General features: G+C 39.9%; 1 protein-coding gene across 1 annotated transcript; it reads right to left on the bottom strand.

Annotated features, from left to right (window-relative positions):
* Positions 1-1,870: 1,870 nt before the first annotated feature.
* Positions 1,871-14,692, bottom strand: LOC139920507 (GTPase IMAP family member 7-like). The gene is made up of 3 exons (XM_071910530.2): positions 14,592-14,692; positions 13,291-13,390; positions 1,871-3,152 (listed from the first exon to the last, which is right to left on the bottom strand). Exons 2-3 carry the CDS (start codon positions 13,313-13,315, stop codon positions 2,059-2,061), a joined length of 1,119 nt encoding a protein of 372 aa, XP_071766631.2. The 5' UTR covers positions 13,316-13,390; positions 14,592-14,692; the 3' UTR covers positions 1,871-2,058.
* Positions 14,693-20,085: the final 5,393 nt, after the last annotated feature.

The following is a 20,085-nucleotide window of genomic DNA, read 5'->3' on the forward strand; positions in this document are numbered from 1 at the left end:
TCCCAATACAACAGGATTGCCCATATAGGTGTGTATTGGGCTAAAGACAAAAATGGGTCTATATGAGTACATTAAGGAAAATACATAAACAGTAAAGTAAAACATCTTCCAATAATAGATAATGAGCCTACATAAGAATTGTATAAACTATATATAATCACAGAAAAGGTTTAAGATCAAAATTTTAAAGAGTAATTGATCTACAACTGGCTATTAATATTGACATTAACAGCAAGTGTCAAGGTAGCACAAATTGCCTTATCAATGCCATAGCTGGCAGATAGTTGGAAAAGGCCAGAGTTGTGAGAGCAATCGAGCTCTCAAAACAATGAAGATACGTCCCAAAATTAAATAAGTCACCCAAAACAGCAGATACTGCCACACTGACCAAAGAAGACACTAAGAGCAGCGATCAATACTGCAATGAGCCTGTGTGTGATATGGATCTTTGGTTGATAGTATAAAATATGTATACTGTAGATAATATGCTTATTTTACTTTTGCTTGTAAAACAGCATGAGACCTCTTGTTTTACTATGTACTATACTGGAAGAAAGGGTTATACACAATAGAAATATTGCAAACACTACAGAAAAGGCTTCAGAGTAGGCTATTTTACTTTTTCACATTCTACAGAGGATCCTTTTTTTTTTTTTTTTTGCATAATTACAAGATACACAAAACAAAATAGTTATGGAAACAAAAATTCCAGTACTATAATAGGCAATAAGCTTGCAACTCTGTAACCAATGCAGACACACACCGTCACACAGGAGGAGAGAGAGAGAGAGAGACCTGATGAATTTTACCTTTGCCATTATTATTCGTCATTGTGTTATTCTCACTTTCATCCCTTAAATAGAGAAATACAGAACAAATTACGGTCCATTTTGACTCATAAGGAACGCAACATCTTGCTCTTCATTAGTGACGATTCCATATGACGGGTGACAGCCTTGCCGGTAGTTAACAAGTTAGTTAACTTAGCAAACGTTAGCCAGCCAGCCTAACCAGCCTGTTTTAATTAGCCTCTGTCTGCTAATATTGCTTGATAAACTCACCTTAGAAAAGAATGAGGTGATGAACTGCGCCCCTGCACTGCTCCTGGCCTCCTCCACCTTCCTTTCTTTTGTTTTTTGACTTCCAGATTCATGTTTTTTGCCTGACATGTTGCCGTCTGCCCCATGGCGCAGACCCTGACTTCATTTCTGCCCTCTATCAGTTTCTGAACGCGCAGCAGAGGACCGAACCAGTTTTTTTGGAGGGGGAGGGGGACATGGATTGGAAAATTAAAACTATTTTCATCACATATTGCATAATTTGTGGGTTTATTATTTTTTATTCTGCAGTATCAAATGCCTTTGCAGGATCTATAGAATACATTAATTCATACATCCTTCTGGAATTGTTGTGGGCCCTCTCCAGCTGTGGTCCCCTAAAATCGTCACCACCCCACTCCCCACTTCCCATTGACCCCCTCCCGCCCTTTTCAAAGACTCCCAGAATACATCCACACTTTTCTTTCCCTTTTTCTCTTCTCTGTCTTGTGTGTCTGTTTGTTTTTAGGTTTGTTGCTCCCCTCACTCTCCTTTACCTCACTCTCCTTCTATAACCAGTGATATGACAGTTATGTCGTCTTAATGCCCTAATGTTTTAATGTCTCTGTTACTTTGTCAAATGTTCACCTTTTATTGTTTCTTGCACAGTTAAATAAAATAATAATAATAATAATAATAAATAATTATTATTATTATTATTGTGTACATTTTAATTAAATGGGGTGACCTAACTTATTTCAATGGGATCAGGAGTGCAACAGATATGAGAGGTGAGATAAAAAGGTAGAAAATAAAACAAGCATGGCAGATAATGCAATTTCAAAATGTAAAAAACTACTTTTGAAAAGGAGTATTTATTACCATAACACTTGATTTCAATGATTACAGTTTTGCCATAACATAGAAATTGTGCAGCAATCAAATAACAAAAAAATGTAGATTTGTTTAACTCAAACATGGACATATTTCGGAATTGGTCTACATGACTGTTATTGTTCTCTCACTGTATGGTGCACTTTTCATTTACAGCAGTTCCAGTTAATGCTCCCCCAGCTGCTCCCCCAGCTGCTCCCCCAGCTGCTCCAGCTACTGTTCCCATGGTTGCCCCTGCCACTGTACCTGCTGGCCCTCCCAAACTACCTATTACTGCACCTTTCACAAACCCTGCTACTCCACCAACAAATGCTCCTCCTACTCCAACTATAACTGCACCCCAACATGTGCATCTCTTTAAAAATGAATTCTCTCTCTCAGCTTTCTCTCTAGCTTCTCTCTCATCTTTTGCTTTTTTTTCCTCCATTTCTTTTAGAAACTTCTCTTTTTCTTTTCTAAGCTTCTCTTCTGCTTTCTTCAGAGCTTCTCCTTCTAAACGTTTCTTCATCTCCTCCTCCGCTCTGCGTCTCTTCTCTTCTTCCTCTTTCAGAAGCCTCTGATTCTCCTTTTCTTTCTCTCTCAGAATCTTCTTCTTCGCCTCTTCAATCGCTGCTTCAGCCTCCTTGAACATCTCATTGGTGTAGCAGCCTCCTCCATTCACTGCCACCATCTTATCAATCTTCTGCAGCAGCTCTGTGACCTGAGAGCAATTCTTGTCCTCATTGTCAAATACATGATATCCACCACAGCACTGATCTGTGAACTCTTTAAGTTTTTTACTGCCACTGATATATTCTTCAATTGTTCCTTTCAGCTGGCCTCCATGAGTGAACAGCACCATTGTGTACTGGGCTGCCTCAGGACCAAAGATCTCCTGAATGATCTTCACCGTCTCCTGCTCCTCCTTAGTGAATCTGGCTCCCAGCTGTATCACCACCAGGAAAACATGGGGACCAGGAGAGGACAGACAGATGCACATTTTAATCTCCTTGATGACATCATCTTCATCTTGATCTGTGTCAAACAGGCCTGGAGTGTCAATCACAGACACCTCTCTCCCATCCACTGTCTCTCTGTGTTTATCACAGCCTGATGTCACAGAGGAAGAGGCACACACTGATTTAAATGCTTCTTTCCCCAGGATGGTGTTTCCTGATGCACTCTTTCCCACTCCAGTCTTTCCCACCAGCACAATCCTCAGATCTTTGCCCTGCTCTTGTCCTGTGGAAGAACAAGTGCACCTTAGTTAAATCTTTCACATTGCTGATATGAAGTTTTTAATTGTGAAAGCATTGAGTCTTGAACATCAGTCTGTTTGATGAGAAGATTTTTCCTCATTATTCAGTGTTTAAAATGTACAGCACAGCGCCTTTCTTCCTTCCTCCTTGTCTTTAAAAAGTTCTTTAGACTGCAGGGTGAATCTGAAAAGGTGAGCAGGTAGCAGGTAGTGACTGACCTGCACTTGGTGAGAGTGGAATGAAATGGCTGTAAAGCTGCCAGTGGGTTTTGTTTAGGCTCAGTATACTGTGTGTGTTTGTCTTTAGTGCACTGCTTACAGAATCTGACCGAAGCTATGGTAATGAGAGGAATCCAAAGAGGTTCACTGGGTTCCATATGAACCACCATGCCCTCCTCCAGCTAAGCATATAAGCAAACATTAGGGCCTGAATCTGTTGATCATTTGTGAGCAAAATAAACAGATTACCAATATATCTGCTGATATTTACCTTTTTGCCGGGCCATCGGACCGGCCTATAGAAGAGTGAAAGTAGCTAACTAACTACCCATTGTTGAAAGTCACGCGAGAAGTGGCGTCAAGACCTACACAGTTATGGTGGTATATGTGATACTGCCTTGTTTGCACTGTTAGTGTTACAATAAAGTTGAATTGAAAGGAGCCAAAATAGATCGAAAACAAGTTTTGCGGGCATTTGGAGATTTTGAGTGATTTTGTTTTTTCTCCATATTACATCATGGTGAATAATTATTTTCAGAAAACAAAGGGAAAGTATTTATTTTTATGGTTTTGTGAAGAGTAGTTGGCTAGCAAAACAAGTTAGCCGGTATGTCTGTCCCTCATTCTTTCCGACTGCTGACCGCATCCACGAGGGGCACGAGAGGAGCGGACTTAACGTTACAGCTAATATCCAGGAAAAAACACAGACTGCCAAACACACCGCAAAATGACAGTAACCTACTCATTAGGTGTTAGCTAACAAGCACTAGGACAGAGTCACTTACTATGAGCGAAGCTGGTAGTCGTGTCAGATATCCATCAGCCATGTCCACAGACAGATGATCACTACATCCACTTGCATTATTCCCCACTTACTGATGTTAACAACTTATTGCAAATCTAATGAAAAGCTTTACTACAAGGCACAGATAACTGATCCCTTTTCATTTCAACAAATTAACTTTGATTATATAGATAACCTCACTTGTTACTCCATTCTATTTTTGCCTTCTTCCTGTTTACCTTCTCACCACTAAAGCAAAGATAGATAAGTGTCCGATAGGTGTAAAGGACATCCATAGACACACACTGAAGACAATCCTATGATTTCAGATTGCTGTAAGGAAGTGACCAAGTATGTTGTTGAGGTAAACAAATAATATTGGAAGTATTTTCAGTGCTGGTGTGTTTTTTCCCAACCCGTTCTCATTCCCAACTCGTCCTATGTTGACTCTTTGTCAAATCCCTTGGCGTCGCTATAACGACGCTAAAGGTTCCCTTCTGCGTCTGTATAGGACGCACCGGGTGTCCCATAGACTCCATGGTAAAGCCTCTCGCGGCAGCATTGGACGCCTACAGCTTTCTCTTCTGGACCACGGAACACACAGTCTGGCTACATTTTCTGCCCAATAAGGCATTCCGGTTTGCTGCATTTCTTTGCTTGACCTCTTTGGTGCTAATATTGACTTTTAAAAAATTGGTTAATATAGTTGTAGATCAATTTCGAGGCCAAATGTAAAAAAAAGAAATAATTGCTTGCATTTTAGCATTTGATGTCACGTGCTAAATAAATAAATACATTTGGCTCATAATCTATATAACACATTATTTCGGTCGCATCGCAATAAACTCCGTTTCCGTTCCGTTTTAAATATCCGTTTCGTCACTGAACATGCCTCTTTCTGCCCGTGAAACATAGCTGATGAAATCGTGGCAAAATAGCACCAACAAAAGTATATTTTTGTAATTTTTATTATCATATCCTCTTATAACATCAACCTGTTGGTTCATATTGTATTGCATCTTTGTAATATTGAGCAGTTTGCCTTTTCACAACCACCCAGAAAAACTTTAGCACTACACAATAAAAGCTGCGTGGGTTTTGTTGTTTTGTTGTTGTTTCTCCCATAGTGGACAAAGATATACACAGGGAAGAGGTTCTAGTTTTTGGAAATATCAAAAATTAAAAATGTCAAATTTTCACCATGTGAAGGGTTTTTGCAGCCCACCACACATATAGTATATCACTACAATGCAGAGGGCAGTACAGAACACGTATTAAACTAGGGTGCGAAAGCCAAGAGGAGGCGAGACATCGATGGCCCAGCTTGCACTAGGTTAACCTAGTCTTGTTTGTATGTTATCATGAAAAACAGACATCCATAAGCATACTATTAGGACAACAGGCAACTGTGGAGCAAACAATAGTGAAAGGTGTGGTGTTGCTTTTTAGTAGCCTAACAAGCTTTAATAGCTTCAACAGTTTGAATGTTAGCCTATCTGTTAATTAGTCTCTTAAATTAATTTATCTTGGATTGCAAATATAAAATGAGTGGAGAAAAATAATTCATTCATGTTCTATTCTAATCGCGTAGAACTAGCATAAAGTAGCAGCACTTACTAATAGATTATGTGCAAGTTGATTAATACATTGACACCGTCCACTTTTCAACGGTTGATGCAGAGCCGTCTGGCGCTATCTGAAAGTTCTGGTCTCCGTGTGTAGTGGGTTGAATTACAAAGATGCTAGGTGTGGGCAAGGGCGTAACTTTGGTTTGAGAAGTAGGGGGGACACAATAAAACGGGGAGTCTGGGGGTACTCCCCCAGAAAAAAATTTGCGATTTGAATCCCATTTCCTGCATTTCTACATACATTTAGGGACTACGGTAACCAATACAAAATCCAGGAAATAATTAAGTTGGTCATCATGCTAAATTCTGCCAGAATAGTACTAAATATGCATAAGAAAAACTGTCTTACTTTCTGTATTGTTTAACCTACAACTTTACTGAACTTCACATGTTGAGTTATTCAATTATGGATATATATATATATTTTGAAGAATAGGACTGACAGATCTATGGTACATTATTGTGGCACTATCGATAGATAATGTGTCATTTGCAACTTCAATCACAACAAACATATACAAAATGTATCAAAGAATATGAAACTTTTTTTTTTTTAGAAGTTTTTTAGAAGTCACACACTGTCAATAGTATAAGAGCACTGCCAATGAATGTGTTCGCTTTTTTATGTAAGTCTAGTGTGTAGTTATCTTTATTATGAGTATTGGTTATAGCTGAGATTAGATAGGCTTTGGTTCTACCTTTTCACAGTGTCACTCAAAATACATGCCTTTTATGATCCCCTTTTTATGATCCTTCAAGAACTTCTTACCTTCATGTATCCATACTTAACGTTTACCTTTTAAGATGAAAGACAGACAGTCAATTAATCAAACTTCAAAGTGCTGACTCCGCCCACCCGGGCCAGTTTCGGCGTACGCCGGTAGCAATTACCATTGGACCCTATCCTACAGTCCCTGCTCTCAGTGGAAGGAGGGAGCTACACTGTGATCATCATCAGACCTCTCTTGATTAGACAAGCAAGTAGAGCAAACCGGCATCACCCATACCAATTTATTGCCAAATGCTTTGGGATTCAACACATTAACATTGCTTCCCATGGTCAGAAAAAGTCGCCAGATTTGTCGCTAGTCGCTTTTGACAAATAAAGTTGCCGGGGGCTCTGAAAAGTCGCTAAATCTAGCGACAGAGTCGCCAAGTTGGCAACACAGACGCCAAAATGTACTATAGAACCGCGTAGGCAGGCTGTCCGTGTCCACTACTCGTCCGTGGCAATTTTTTGGAGTATATCAGGGCCTTACAATCAGCAGCTCAATTCACATTCTCAGCCAGAATCTGACGGCTAGCCAAACAGTAGCGTATTAAGCACGATTTTTGCGGTTAAAAAAGTGGGGGGGACACAAACGGGATTTTGAAAAGAGAGAAGACATGTCCCCCCCGTCCCCAGTGGAAATTACACCCCAGGGTGTGGGGGAAAAATGAACTTCACCCTTTGTGGGTCAAAATGAATAAGCAAGGTTCAAGAGTCTTCTGTGGATTCTTTATTCAGACATGCCTGGTTCAGTTCAGTGTTCCAGACAAGCATCAAAGAAGTGACAAAGAACGGAGTGGAGAGAATTCACTTATTTGGATTGAAGTAAATAAAACCGTAAATCTCGGCACAGAGCCAAACCCACTTGGCTCAAAGACAACCCACAGTTTGGGCTTCTTAATTATGTGTCCACCTATAGGATCACTCAAAACCACACATAACCATATATAGTACACGTGCACGCATACATGCACTGATTACATCATTATGGTATGTAGAGGAAAAAAGACACTCTACTCTGAGAAAAAAGAACAGAGTGTGTTATTCATATAAAAAGCACAATATTCATTTTATTCCTTACACCGGTCTTAGTTTGAACTACTTACAAACACATTTAAAGGAAAAGATCACCCATTTTGAACTTGCACATACAGTATGTTGTAGTAGTATTGTAACTGTAGTAAAAAGGTAGTAGTGTATCTATTTTTCCCAGCACTACTGAAAATAATTGTGTTTATTCTATTTCACTGAGGTTGCCTCCTCCTATCAATGGACTAAAATTACGCCTCCCATAATACACTTCCTGTGTCTGGCCTCGTAGGCATGGTCTAGGGCTTGGTATGTTTTGGGGAATCCACTTTGATTCTTACTGAGATTGGGAAGTGTCAGTGGAAGTGTCATTGTATAATAACAATAGCCTATTTGAAGTGCCAGTAAACCAACAAAAGCATTTAAAACACTGGTTTGTTGCACTGTACGTGGCTGCAGCAAGTATACAGAATCAGCTGCACAAGGGATTGTTTTCCATTGCTTTCCCCAAACAACGTAGAAAATATTTATAAAAAAATACACAAAATAATACACATTTTTGTTTCATCAAGACTCAATTACTGTAACGTCTTATTCTCTGGCCTACCTAACTACAGTATTAAAAATGCAAAATGCTGCCGCCAGAATATTAACCAGAACTAGAAAATGTTATCACATTACTCGCATCCTGACCTCCCTTCACTGGCTACCAATTCAAGCCAGGTCAGAGTTTAAGGTGCTTCTGTTAGCATATAAATCGTTACATGGGCTTGCACCATCATATTTATCCGACCTCATCATCTCTTACGTTCCCCCTCATTCCCTCCAATCGCAGGACACTGCCTTACTGTCCCTAGAATCAAGAAAAAAATCAGCAGGCAGTAGAGCGGTCTCTATCTATCTCTGGAACCAGCTACCTCTGACAATCAGGGAAACTAATTCTGTTGAAATCTTAAATACGACTGACTGACTGACTTCGCAGTCAGGACTAAACTCCTCCCAAACATCCCAGAGTCTCCCCAGGGAATAAATGAAAGGCTGATGACCTGGTGCATCCCACTGGCTAAAGGCCACTCTGCCACGTGGATCAGCGCCTATGCCCCCACACTGGATGCTGACAACATCACAAAGGCGCTGATTGGCCTGATCGTTTCTCTGATCGAGAAATCGCTGTTGGATAGAGCAACACCAGACTCTCTGAATCGCTCGACCAAATCTTAAGAGTGGGTGAGAAGCAGCTCAGGGGCCGTATTCACAAAACATCTTAATGCTAAAAGTAGCTCCCAACTTGCTGATTTAGGAGAAACTCCTAAAAATAATGGGCGTGTCAGTCCTAATTTTAGGACTCCTAAATGTTTGGTCTAAGAGTATTTCACAAAGCGTTTTAGCACTAAAACCAGCTCCTAAATCTGTGAAAAGTTAGGGGTAGTCAAGAGGACTCCTAAGTCACTAAGACCAAATCACAAACAATCCTAAAATGGCTGCTGCCGGCAATCCGCCTCGTAATCGGGTCAACATTTTAGAAACATTTAATGATACTGAGCTTTTAAAAAGGTATCGCCTTAATCGCGAGGGTATTATGATCATAGTAGAGCTAGCCAGGGATGCAGTCACTTCACCAACAAACAGAAACAACCCAATAACACCGGAGATCAACATATACTTGACTAGTCAGTATATTATTCTTTGTTTCATGTTAAATCAGTGAACCAATAGCCTACATTTTTATTTTAAAATCTTTATTTGAATATGGCAACATGATACCTCCTACAGTATTTCTATGATGAATTCACTGATAGAGACCCATCCCCTATCAGCCAATCACTACTTCATGAAACACGACATCATCCATAGCAACGAGGTCAACCCCGCCCTTTCTCTTAGCTTAAGATTTCTCCCCATTCGTTAATAAAAGTTGGTCTCAGCAGCTTCGTGAATAGGTTTTAAGAGGAAACTCTTAGCTAGGAACTTTTAGTGCTATTTGGGAGTCCTCCTAGTGGTAAGATAAAATGTTTTGTGATTATGGCCCCAGGAGTCTGGAACCAGGCTAAAAGAATGGTGTTACCTCCTTACCAGGAGGCTTCATCACTTCATCGTGCAGGTCTGGCAACAGGAAACCATCCCTCAAGAGTGGAAGGACAGCAACATCGTCACCATATACAAAAAGAAAGGTGACAATTCAGTGTGCAGAAACAGTCGTGGCATCTCTCTACTCTCTGTGACTGGCAAAGTGCTAGCATGCGTCATGCTGCTCCGCCTTACAATACACTTTACTGAGAACATCCTTCCAGAGTCACAGGCTGGGTTCAGGAAAGACCAGAGTATATCTGACATGATCTTCATCATCCGCCATATCCAGGAGAAGTGCAGGGAACAAAACAAGGCTCTATACATTGCATTCATAGATCTAGCAAAGGCCTTCGATACCGTGGATCGAACAATCCTGTGGACGCTGCTTAACAAATTTGGATTGCCATCAAAATTTCTAAACATCATCAAGCAGTTCCATGACGACATGAAGGCAAGAGTCCTTACCAGTGAATGTGGGGGTCAAGCAGGGCTGTGTACTAGCTCCGGTAACCTTGCTGCAGTCACACTGCTCTCCCACAAATCCCTCTCTCCCTCAACCATACAAAACGCACTTGACATTGTGTCTTCAGTGTACTGCTCACTTGGCCTTCAGGTAAATACTCAAAAAACCGAGCTACTTATCCAGCAGCATTCTCCGGCTACTCAACTTCCCCAGTTCACCATAGCTGGTACGCCCTTCAACGTTGTCGAATGCTTCTGCTACCTTGGCAGCATTCTGACTCCATCCTGCCTGGTTGAGGAGGACATTCAAGCCTGCATCAACAAAGCCTCAGCTGCCTTTGGTCGACTGCGCTCCAGGGTCTTTGAGAACAACAACCTGAGGACATCAACAAAGGTGGCAGTCTACCGAGCCGTATGTCTCTCCATACTACTATACGGTGCTGAGGCCTGGACGGTATACCACTTTTCCACTGCCTCCAGAAAATCCTTAACATCACCTGGGTGGCCCGCATCCCACATGTTGATATCCTCCAAAAAACCAACGCCACCAGCACAGAGGCAACCCTAGCTAAACGCCATCTTCGTTGGATTGGACACGAAATCCACATGCCTGAAGACCAACTGAAGAACATCATGAAGAGATGCAATATCAAACCCAGTGACTTGGAGTGGATGGCTGTGGACAGGTCATCATGGAGCTCCATTAGCTCCATGGGTCATCATGGAGATCCAATTTACCCCCTAATAATGGAGATCCAATTTACCCCCTCCTCCCCCAGACTCTGCCCTCACCTGCATTATTTGCGGCAAGATCTGTGGCTCTAGGATTGGTCTCCACAGCCACATGCAGTGGCATTGCCGTAAACAGACTCAACCAGGACCAGAGCCCCACCATACACAAATTAATTATAAGTAATGTCATCTTTGACTTTCGATGGACTGCCATAAGCAAGTAGTAAGCATATCATTATGTCTCAAGGAAATCTCCACATAGCTACGGTAGTTTCAGGATTGGTTACAGGGTCTGAAATTGTTTATTGCAGGTTTAAAACCTGAACAGGTTGGTTCCTATATATATGTCAAGGTACCAATATAACAGCATCTCAATAGCAATAAAACATCGCTGATAGGGTTCAACAAGAAGTCCAGCTCTACAGAGGCCTGCCTCCTATCCCGATGTCTGAAGACCCTGCCCGTTGGTGGTGGGAGAAGAGAGACACTCTACCCCTGCTATCAGAGCTTTCCCAAAGGTATCCAGGCCAAGAGAGAAGCCAAGAGAGAAGCCAAGAGAGATCTCGTATTCTCCCAGAGAAGGCAGACATCCTAATTTTTCTGCAGAAGAACTGTTGATTTACCAGTCTATATGGCCATTGTGTTATAGCTTCTAGCCTGTTTTGAAAAAGATTGTTTTTCCATGTGTGTGGTAGAGTACAGAACTAAGTTCTGTCAAGCTTTGAGTTTTAGTTCTTAAATATTATGTGATTTGCAACATTGCTGAGAATATTTTGTTACTGCAGTAAGTGCAAAAGAAAAACAATACAAATTATTTACCTTTGTTCTTAAATATAAAGTTATTTTTAATTTTGTTGTGTTTTGTTACAGGAATTTTTTGTTGCTGCAAGTGAAAAAAAAGAAATACAGATTCTTCACTTAAGAGTTTTAGTTGTTAAATAGAAGGTTATGTATAACTTAGTTGTGCTGAAAGCTATTTTGTTGCTATTATAAAAACAATACATATTTTTTAACTAAGAAATTGCCATGTTGGCTTTGGGGGCAAGACTGTGGGTCAGCACCCCTTGTCTGCCGGTTCATGAGAGGGGCACGGAGGCTGCTGCCGGTCTGTAGTCCAGTTTCCCCTTTGTGGGATTTGGCTCTGGTGAGTCATTCATTCGAGCCTATTGAGCAGATTGGCCTGAAGCAATTGTCGTTTAAGACGGCTCTATTGTTGGCCTTGGCATCGGCAAGCATGTAGGTGATATTTATGCACTGTCGGTGCATCCTGCATGTATGCTCTTTGCCCCTGGGAATTTGCAGGCTACCTTATGACCTAACCCGGCTTTTGTCCCTAAGGTCATAAACTCATGCTCGCCTGTGGAGCGTGTTGCTTTCCAACCTCTGCCGTTTAGCTCTCTGGAGCAGCAAGGGCTGCACCTGTTGTGCCCGGTGTGCGCTTTACACGCGTATTTGGATAGAACTGGTGGTTTCAGGAAAGGGGACCAGTTGTTTGTGTCTTGGGCTGCGCCCTGCAATGGTAATCCTGTCACAATGCAGAGGCTTTCTCACTGGATTGTGGGGGCTATTGCTCTGGCCGATTCGAGCATGGGTCTCCAGGCTGGTTTACGTGCACATTCTATTTGGGATATGTCTAATAACTTATAATTAATTTCCCTTATTAAATAATATAATCTTTGAGCTATGATTTTCCTACAAGATCAAAGTGAGATCAAAAGAAAGTTTTAGTTTTGGCTCCAGAACATTTCATTTTTGAGCTTAAGAATGCTTTTATTAGTATAGGTTCATGTTTTAAATTAATGTAATACTGGTATCACAATTTGAGTGTATATCTTTGAACATTTTTGAGCATTTTGAATAGTTAAATGTTTTGTAAGCCTTCAGCTCATGCATTCTTATTGAATTGAGTAATGTGCCATAGATTCTTTATTTACACTATGAGTGAGGTTAATTAAAGAAGCGAAGAAGATAAATTTTTCTCCTGTTTTACAGGAACTCTTGTCTGTTTACAGGCTCACAGTTTGAGACCTGTAACATTTGCAATCAGTGATTTTGGTCATGACTAAAGCAACAGAGAATCTTTCACTCAGACAGCATCAGATTGTTCTTTTTACTTCATTTAACAAGCTAAAGTTACATCACATTCCCGAATGTTTTAGCTGCTGTACATCATGCAATGTGAACGTCACCATGTTTGGATTTTGATAATCATTTCAAAAGTACTTCTACTTTGTCCTGGTAATCTCTGGCCTAACTCAAGCAGTGCAGTAGACTCAAACACTTTCAAGTCTTTGGATTAAAATACATTAGCCTTAACTTGGATGTTGGGAGTTTTCCCCTTTTCCCACTGACTTCATGTATCTGATATCAAGATGATCGTCTGCTTTTCTTAAATCAGTTCATAGAGGAAAAATAAGACACAAACTTACCGCTGTGTTTGCTGACACTGCTCATGTTTGCTTGCTGATGTGCAGTTCAGTTCAGGTGTGTAGATCAGTTCAGATTTGTAGATCAGTACAGGTGTGTAATCTGTTCAGGGGTGTAGATCATATAGATGTATGTCAATCAGTCTGATGCAGCAGTGTGTCTAAATGAAACTAAAGTCATTTCTACGCTGAGAAAAGCATATCAGTCTGAGTTTAAAGTTCTGATTTTAAACTCAGAATTCTGACTTTAAACTCAGAACTCAAATACATTTTTCACATGTGGCCCTAATCCTCTTCTGTACTGTAGTCTAGAGTGAACCTCGCTCGACCAAAGGACAGAGGGAACGGCCAGGCAGCTCTCTTGAACTTTCTCACCATAGAAAGTGCAACACCCAAAAGCTCCATTTTATTACAGTTAATGAATGTTAGGAATGCTCAAATCTTGGTGGATGATGAACATAGTACTCTGAACCATCCCTTTAAAGAGCTGCATAAGAAGTGTACTGTCCTGGACACACCCAGTGATCAGTGATGCAGCGTCAATCATGCTGGAGAGCCCACTCACATAATTTAGAATAAAACTGTGACTTCACCAACATGATATTGGTTAGTAAGTTATCAGCTTTGTGCTGAATCAAAATAGCAATACACCAGCCATGTGCCTGACCACACAACTTATTTTAAGACAAGTTCATTTACTATTTTCAGACCATGGGCACTGACGAGAACACTGACAACTGGATCAATCTGCAATTAGCAAATAAACCTAACCCAACTTCTGACATTGCTAATTGTACTTCATTTGGGCACACACTTGACAGCAAAAACTAGCTCTAAATGATTATTATGTTTCCATCCAACTTTCGAATAAAGTTTATAATGTTAAAAAAAAAACAAAGCATGCGAATTAAGGTATGTTTACATCAGATCTGTTAAGCGGATAAAATGTAGGCTATAGACCTATGTCATACTTCCATACTTTGTCCGGACCCCCCGGAACCCATCAGCACCATGCCCCCGAGCCACCTGGCCACCAGACCCCCAGGACCCCCCGGAACCCATCGGCCATTTCCATTTAACTTTTTATTTTGCAAGCGAGCGTATAAACTTTTATGTGCATTCTGGGAATTTTATTGGATATTTGCCGTTTCCATCAAGATTTATTTATTCAAAACAATAAAATGTGCATAAAAACAGTTGGATGGAAACATAGAGCCAAAGGTTAGCCATTAATTTCATTAAGATTTGTTTAAAAATATTATTTTATGGTATCAGAACTAAATATGAAAATGATGTATACTTACTATCTCGTTTTCTTACATGTGAAATGTTATCTGTGAAACAGCAGATACATATAGCCTGTCAAAACACTTTCACTTTCTTTGAGTCACATGATTTCCAGTAGCCTGTTTATCAGAGTCAAGACCATTTCCAGGAATCAGCAAGTAGGTCAATCTGCAGCCTGCAGACTATAGAGATGTTCATTCATAATTTTAAGGGACACATAGGGGAGAGCCAATTAAACCCAACCCATAAACAGCCCAATGATCAACGAAACTAGTCCAAAATAACAAACCAATACCAAAACTCCACAATACAACCCTGACAAACTTTATAAACAGCGTTTTAAATCCTACAGCATTTATAACATTTCCAAGTACATTAAAAACCACAAACCTGGCAACATGAGGAATGCGAGCTTTGTTGACAAATTAAGCTAGTAGTTCTGCTTGTCACCCTACCTTTATGAGCTTCAAAACTATATTTAGCGTTTGAAATTCACAATAATCTTTACACAGAATGAAAGCCAAGGCTTTATTTTATTAAAATCTGATGAAACCCCAAAACAGCCAAAAATCGATCTTTTCTCATAAAATCACGTTTATCCACAAATGCGCCGTTGCGACTTCCGACTGAAAATGATAGAATGTGATAGGTCACATTTATGGTATCAGAACTAAATATGAAAAGGATGTATACTTACTATCTCGTTTTCTTCCATGTGAAATGTTATCTGTGAAACAGCAGATACATATAGCCTGTCAAAACACTTTCACTTTCTTTGAGTCACATGATTTCCAGTAGCCTGTTTATCAGAGTCAAGACCATTTCCAAGAATCAGCAAGTAGGTCAATCTGCAGCCTGCAGACTATAGAGATAAAACATGTCAGAGAATTCCTATTCTGGAATGGGACCATATGGGACCATTACAGTGGCAACCTGCCACAGTAGAATATATATAGGGGAAACACTGGCATACTGATCAATGTTATGTGCTGATTGTTCTCAGAAACAACAGTGTTTGTATGGTAATAGCAGTGACCTAGCCAACTAACATACAAGCTGAAATGTAAGGATTGCGTAACAGCTGACTAGTGTAACGGGTTGTGTCTTTCTGTGGACTGATGGTGGATGTGTCCCCTTATGTTTATGGTGCAGGAAGGACGGCGCGGCCACACAGGACTTGCTCTCACTCTGGTTCTCTCTTTATTCTGGTACAAAAATCAGCAACACACACAATCGTCATCAACGGTGTGTTATGCAACTGCAAGCATTAAGATCTCCAGCTTGGAAGTATTTTCTTTTTTTTTACAAAAGACTAATATAAAATACATTTTTCTATACATTCTAGTATAAAACAAACATGTGATCGTATAGTGGTAATATTATGTATGATTTTCTATAGAGCACCTAAACAATAAGAGCTATTTTCTTTTACATTCACAATAAAAATCCTAAAACATTCTAAATAAACATTTTGTCCATAGACAACAAATGGAACATCATTCTGAGTCCTATATAGTGCAACATGTTATTGCTGTTGTACAAAAACCTCGTATCAATATTTTAGGAATTAAGAAAAATAAGTTTACTTTTATACTGTTGACCATATACTTCTAAAATTCTACAATGGGCTATAAATGGGATATGAAACACTATTAGCCCATGAAAGACAACAAAAGCCTTCATTTCACACAAAACACAGTAAATCCTAAAGCTGGAATTACGAGGTTTTCATGCAACGACAATATGTGAAACCCACATTTAACAAAGCCTACCTGGTACAAAAATCAGCAACACACACAATCGTCATCAACGGTGTGTTATGCAACTGCAAGCATTAAGATCTCCAGCTTGGAAGTATTTTCTTTGCTGAGGCACGTACGGTGCGCGAGAAGGAAGGAATCTATGCAGTTGCGCTTTTAACCCACCAGGTGGCTCTAAAACTACCGTATACATATGTAAGAGAAGCATATCAATTTTGTAGAAATTCATAATAGAGGTTATTTCTAACTCTGTTACACTAGCTAACATTACCGTTAGGTTGCAAACAATTTCAAATAGAACTCCAGTCTGTTGGCAAACAGAAATGTTGTGTGGTATTTTTGGTCAGTTGGTCGCTCTGTTCACCATTGACATTGAATGCACTTTAATGTTGCAATGCGTGAAGAAAAGAAAAAATGTGTGATGCTTAGCGCTTACCAAATCACCAAACAAGTAGTTGGTACTGTAAATACTACTACCACCTTCAACAGCTTAACCAAATTTGCAATGTAATGTCATCCCCCACATGTCAAATAACTCACCATGAATTACTAAGGAGACCAAACATACTAAGCACTACCCCAAGCTGAGTTACACTAAGCTCAACTACAAGTCAAGAGAAGATGTAACTAAAAAGCGACGAGCCCCCATTTTGTCACAGACTGACTCATGTATGTGACAAAGAAGGGAGACCACCCACAACTTAAAATGCCAGAAGATGAGCACTGACAACCCCTCCTATCACTGCCTTACAGCCCTCTGCAACAGAGCCAATGATAGTGAAGGAGAGCAAAGCAGGCGGGTCATCACAGGCTGTTGTTATTTCGAGTGTATTATGTACTATAATGCTGATTCTGGGGCCATATTCACAAAAATTCTGAGAATACTCTCAGAGAGCTCTTATCTTAGCCTAAAACTTTTCCTAGCAAGGAGTCCTAGCTTATGAGTGATTTAAGAAAGTTCTCAGAGCAACTCTGAGCAAGGAATGGACAAGACAAGACAAACTTTTATCTTAGTGAGCAGAAGACTTCTAGGTATGATGCTTTCTTCTACAAGCTGTAATTGGTCAGTCACAAAGAGGAAAAAAAATCAACATGCCAGTTAAAATGGACATGGAATCAATACTCACAGATTTTAGCCTACCTTAAGGCATGGTATAATTATAACTAGCTACAGTTTTATATAATGACATCCAATAAATAGTGTGAGCTCCCTATTAATATTTCAAAATGTTTGAAAACACAGCCTAAGTTTTTAATAAGTCTATTGGCACAGTCCTCACAGGTTGTTTAATGAATTTATTAGCATTGTGAGGGACCGAACCAAAAGACACAGGGAGTCACAGGTAGATTGGAAAGTTAAGGGTTTTTATTTACCCAGGATATTTACAAATTAAGAGGGTAACAAAACCAATGATAATATTCAGGAAAATTAGTATATAAAAAATCAAATAAGTCTGGCCAAAACAACTGAGGTCAACAGAACTTAATTACAGCTTAACATAAACACAACTGAACTGAATAGACTGACCTGCATAAATGAGACATGAGGGAACATATAGTGGCTAGCCAAACTAAAATGATACATGAGGGGAGAATAAATAACAGACAACAGATTAGGTATTTAAACATTCAACTACCTACATTAACAAACTAATATTAGTTAAATTAACAATAACCAACACTGAATAAATACAAAAACTCTACACAATTTTACCAGGAACATAGTTACAAAACTTAACAACAACTATGCCCCTCCCCCGACTACTTCCGGTGTTCCACCGAATTTGGTGACCCATCAGATTCTGTGACCTGCAGTGTTGGTTAGGTTGGTTAGGTTTAGGCATGAGGAGTGAGATTGTTGAGGTTAGGGTAAGTATCAGGGCAGGTCACAGAATCTGATGGGTCACCAAATTCGGTGCAATACCGGTATTTAAACTGCGGTGTTGCGGCGCGCTCGTCCTTCGACAGCAGACCGCTCCTGAAAGCAGAGGTAACTTATAAAGAAAGAAACTGTTGTTAACAAAATATAAGATAGAATATAGCTTTACAATGTTAAACCAAAATGCGTGCACTCAATTCAGATAACAATGTACTGCTAGAATTCTATGAAACAAAGACTATGTGTTGTCATTATATGATGATGTGTGTATGTATATGCAGTAGGTATGTAGTGTGTAAAAACAGAAATTACTACTGAGCTAAAAGGAATAAGGAAAACGTGGTGCGGGCTTAACTTAGGTTTAATGTGTGGCGGGAGATGCAGCCGTCACAAGCATGGATGCGGGTCATTTTATTATGACTTTAAATTTGACGTTCACAGGCAGTTAAAATTGTGCAGGCTTTAATCAATTACTATGATTGTTGGCCGACTTAAAATATGAATAAAATAATAATATAATATGAAAAAATATGATTCTTGAACATGTAGATCTGCCACAAACCAAGAAGAGTAGGATGTCATGGACACAGCTAAACGAAGCAGAAAACCCAACTGGACACAAGAGCAATGTTTGCTACTGGCCCTATTAGTTGATGGGTGTAAAACCATCATGAGGAAAATTTGGCCCCGGTGTTACAGTACAAGCCAAGAGGCAGGCATGGGACAAAATCGCACAGGAAATCAATGCCTCATTCCCTCTGGTAATGCGCACCAGTGAAGAGTGTGAAAAGCAGTGGTATGTGCTGCACTAAAGCCAGATGGGAGATTGCAGCTCACAAACGGCATGCTATAAGCAGTAGGTGAGCACAAGTGGACTATAATGATATCACTTGTTTGCAATTGCTGACAAAGTGCATTGAAATACAAAATTATTTGTGCTCATATACTGTTTTTCTTTTTTTAGGGGGTAGTCCACCTGCTAAAGGGCTGTCTCCGGTAGCGGAGACTGTATTTAATGTGCTACGGCAGTCGGACACTAGTATCACTAGGCTGAAGGAAGGCATAGACACTTCAGTGATTCAGCTGATGGAAATTCAACAAAGATAGGACATGTGGTGAATGGAGTGGAGTGGAAATACCTGTCCACCTAATCAGAGATGCTGCCTATCCTCTGAAGAAGTGGCTGACCAACCACCACAATCTGACACCAGAGCAGCACAACTTTAACTTCTGTTTGAGCTCAGCTAGAATGGTAGTTGAAAATGCATTTGGTCGTCTTAAAGGTCGCTGGAGGTGTTTGCTCAAGCGCAATGATGTGGACATCAAAATGATGCCTGATGTTGTTGTTGCTTGTTGCATCCTGCACAACATTTGTGAACTCAAGAAAGAAACATTTCTGCCCGAATGGAGTGTTGGCCTTTGTGATGTTCCTGCAGAACCTGACATCAGAGATCACAATAAAGCATTACATAGTACCCAGACCATTCATGAGGAATTGATGACAATCATGTAATGGGTAGGGATGTCAAGATATATCGAATTTCAATATACCACAATACAAAAAATATAATAGTTGTTTCGTGGGGCTGAAAAATTACTTGCAATTTTAGCTACATTTTTATAATGCTGTGGTAATCACAAATGATATGGCTTGCCCATCACAACTTCATGAGCTCATTTGAATTATTTATATGTTTTCATATTTGTTGACATTTTTAAGTTGTTGTTTACATTCAAGCAATTCCTGAAAGATCTGTGGCTCAGAAATAAACATTCTTCATAGTCATGCTTGTTTTTGTCTTGTTGAGCCAACTTTTGATATAGCTTGCTAAAGAAACAATAATTTGAGTTTTAATTGTGGGTATAAAAGAA

The sequence above is a fragment of the Centroberyx gerrardi genome, chromosome 1 (assembly GCF_048128805.1).
Source record: "Centroberyx gerrardi isolate f3 chromosome 1, fCenGer3.hap1.cur.20231027, whole genome shotgun sequence".
Classification (NCBI taxonomy): domain Eukaryota; kingdom Metazoa; phylum Chordata; class Actinopteri; order Beryciformes; family Berycidae; genus Centroberyx; species Centroberyx gerrardi.

What these genes read in the sequence shown, in the direction of transcription:
- LOC139920507 (XM_071910530.2), bottom strand. Translation starts at nt 13,315, where the DNA reads ATGAGCAGTGTCAGCAAACACAGCG. An exon ending in CAGTGTCAGCAAACACAGCG is followed by an intron (nt 3,153 to 13,290) that starts GTAAGTTTGTGT and finishes GTTCTTCCACAG; the next exon opens with GACAAGAGCAGGGCAAAGAT.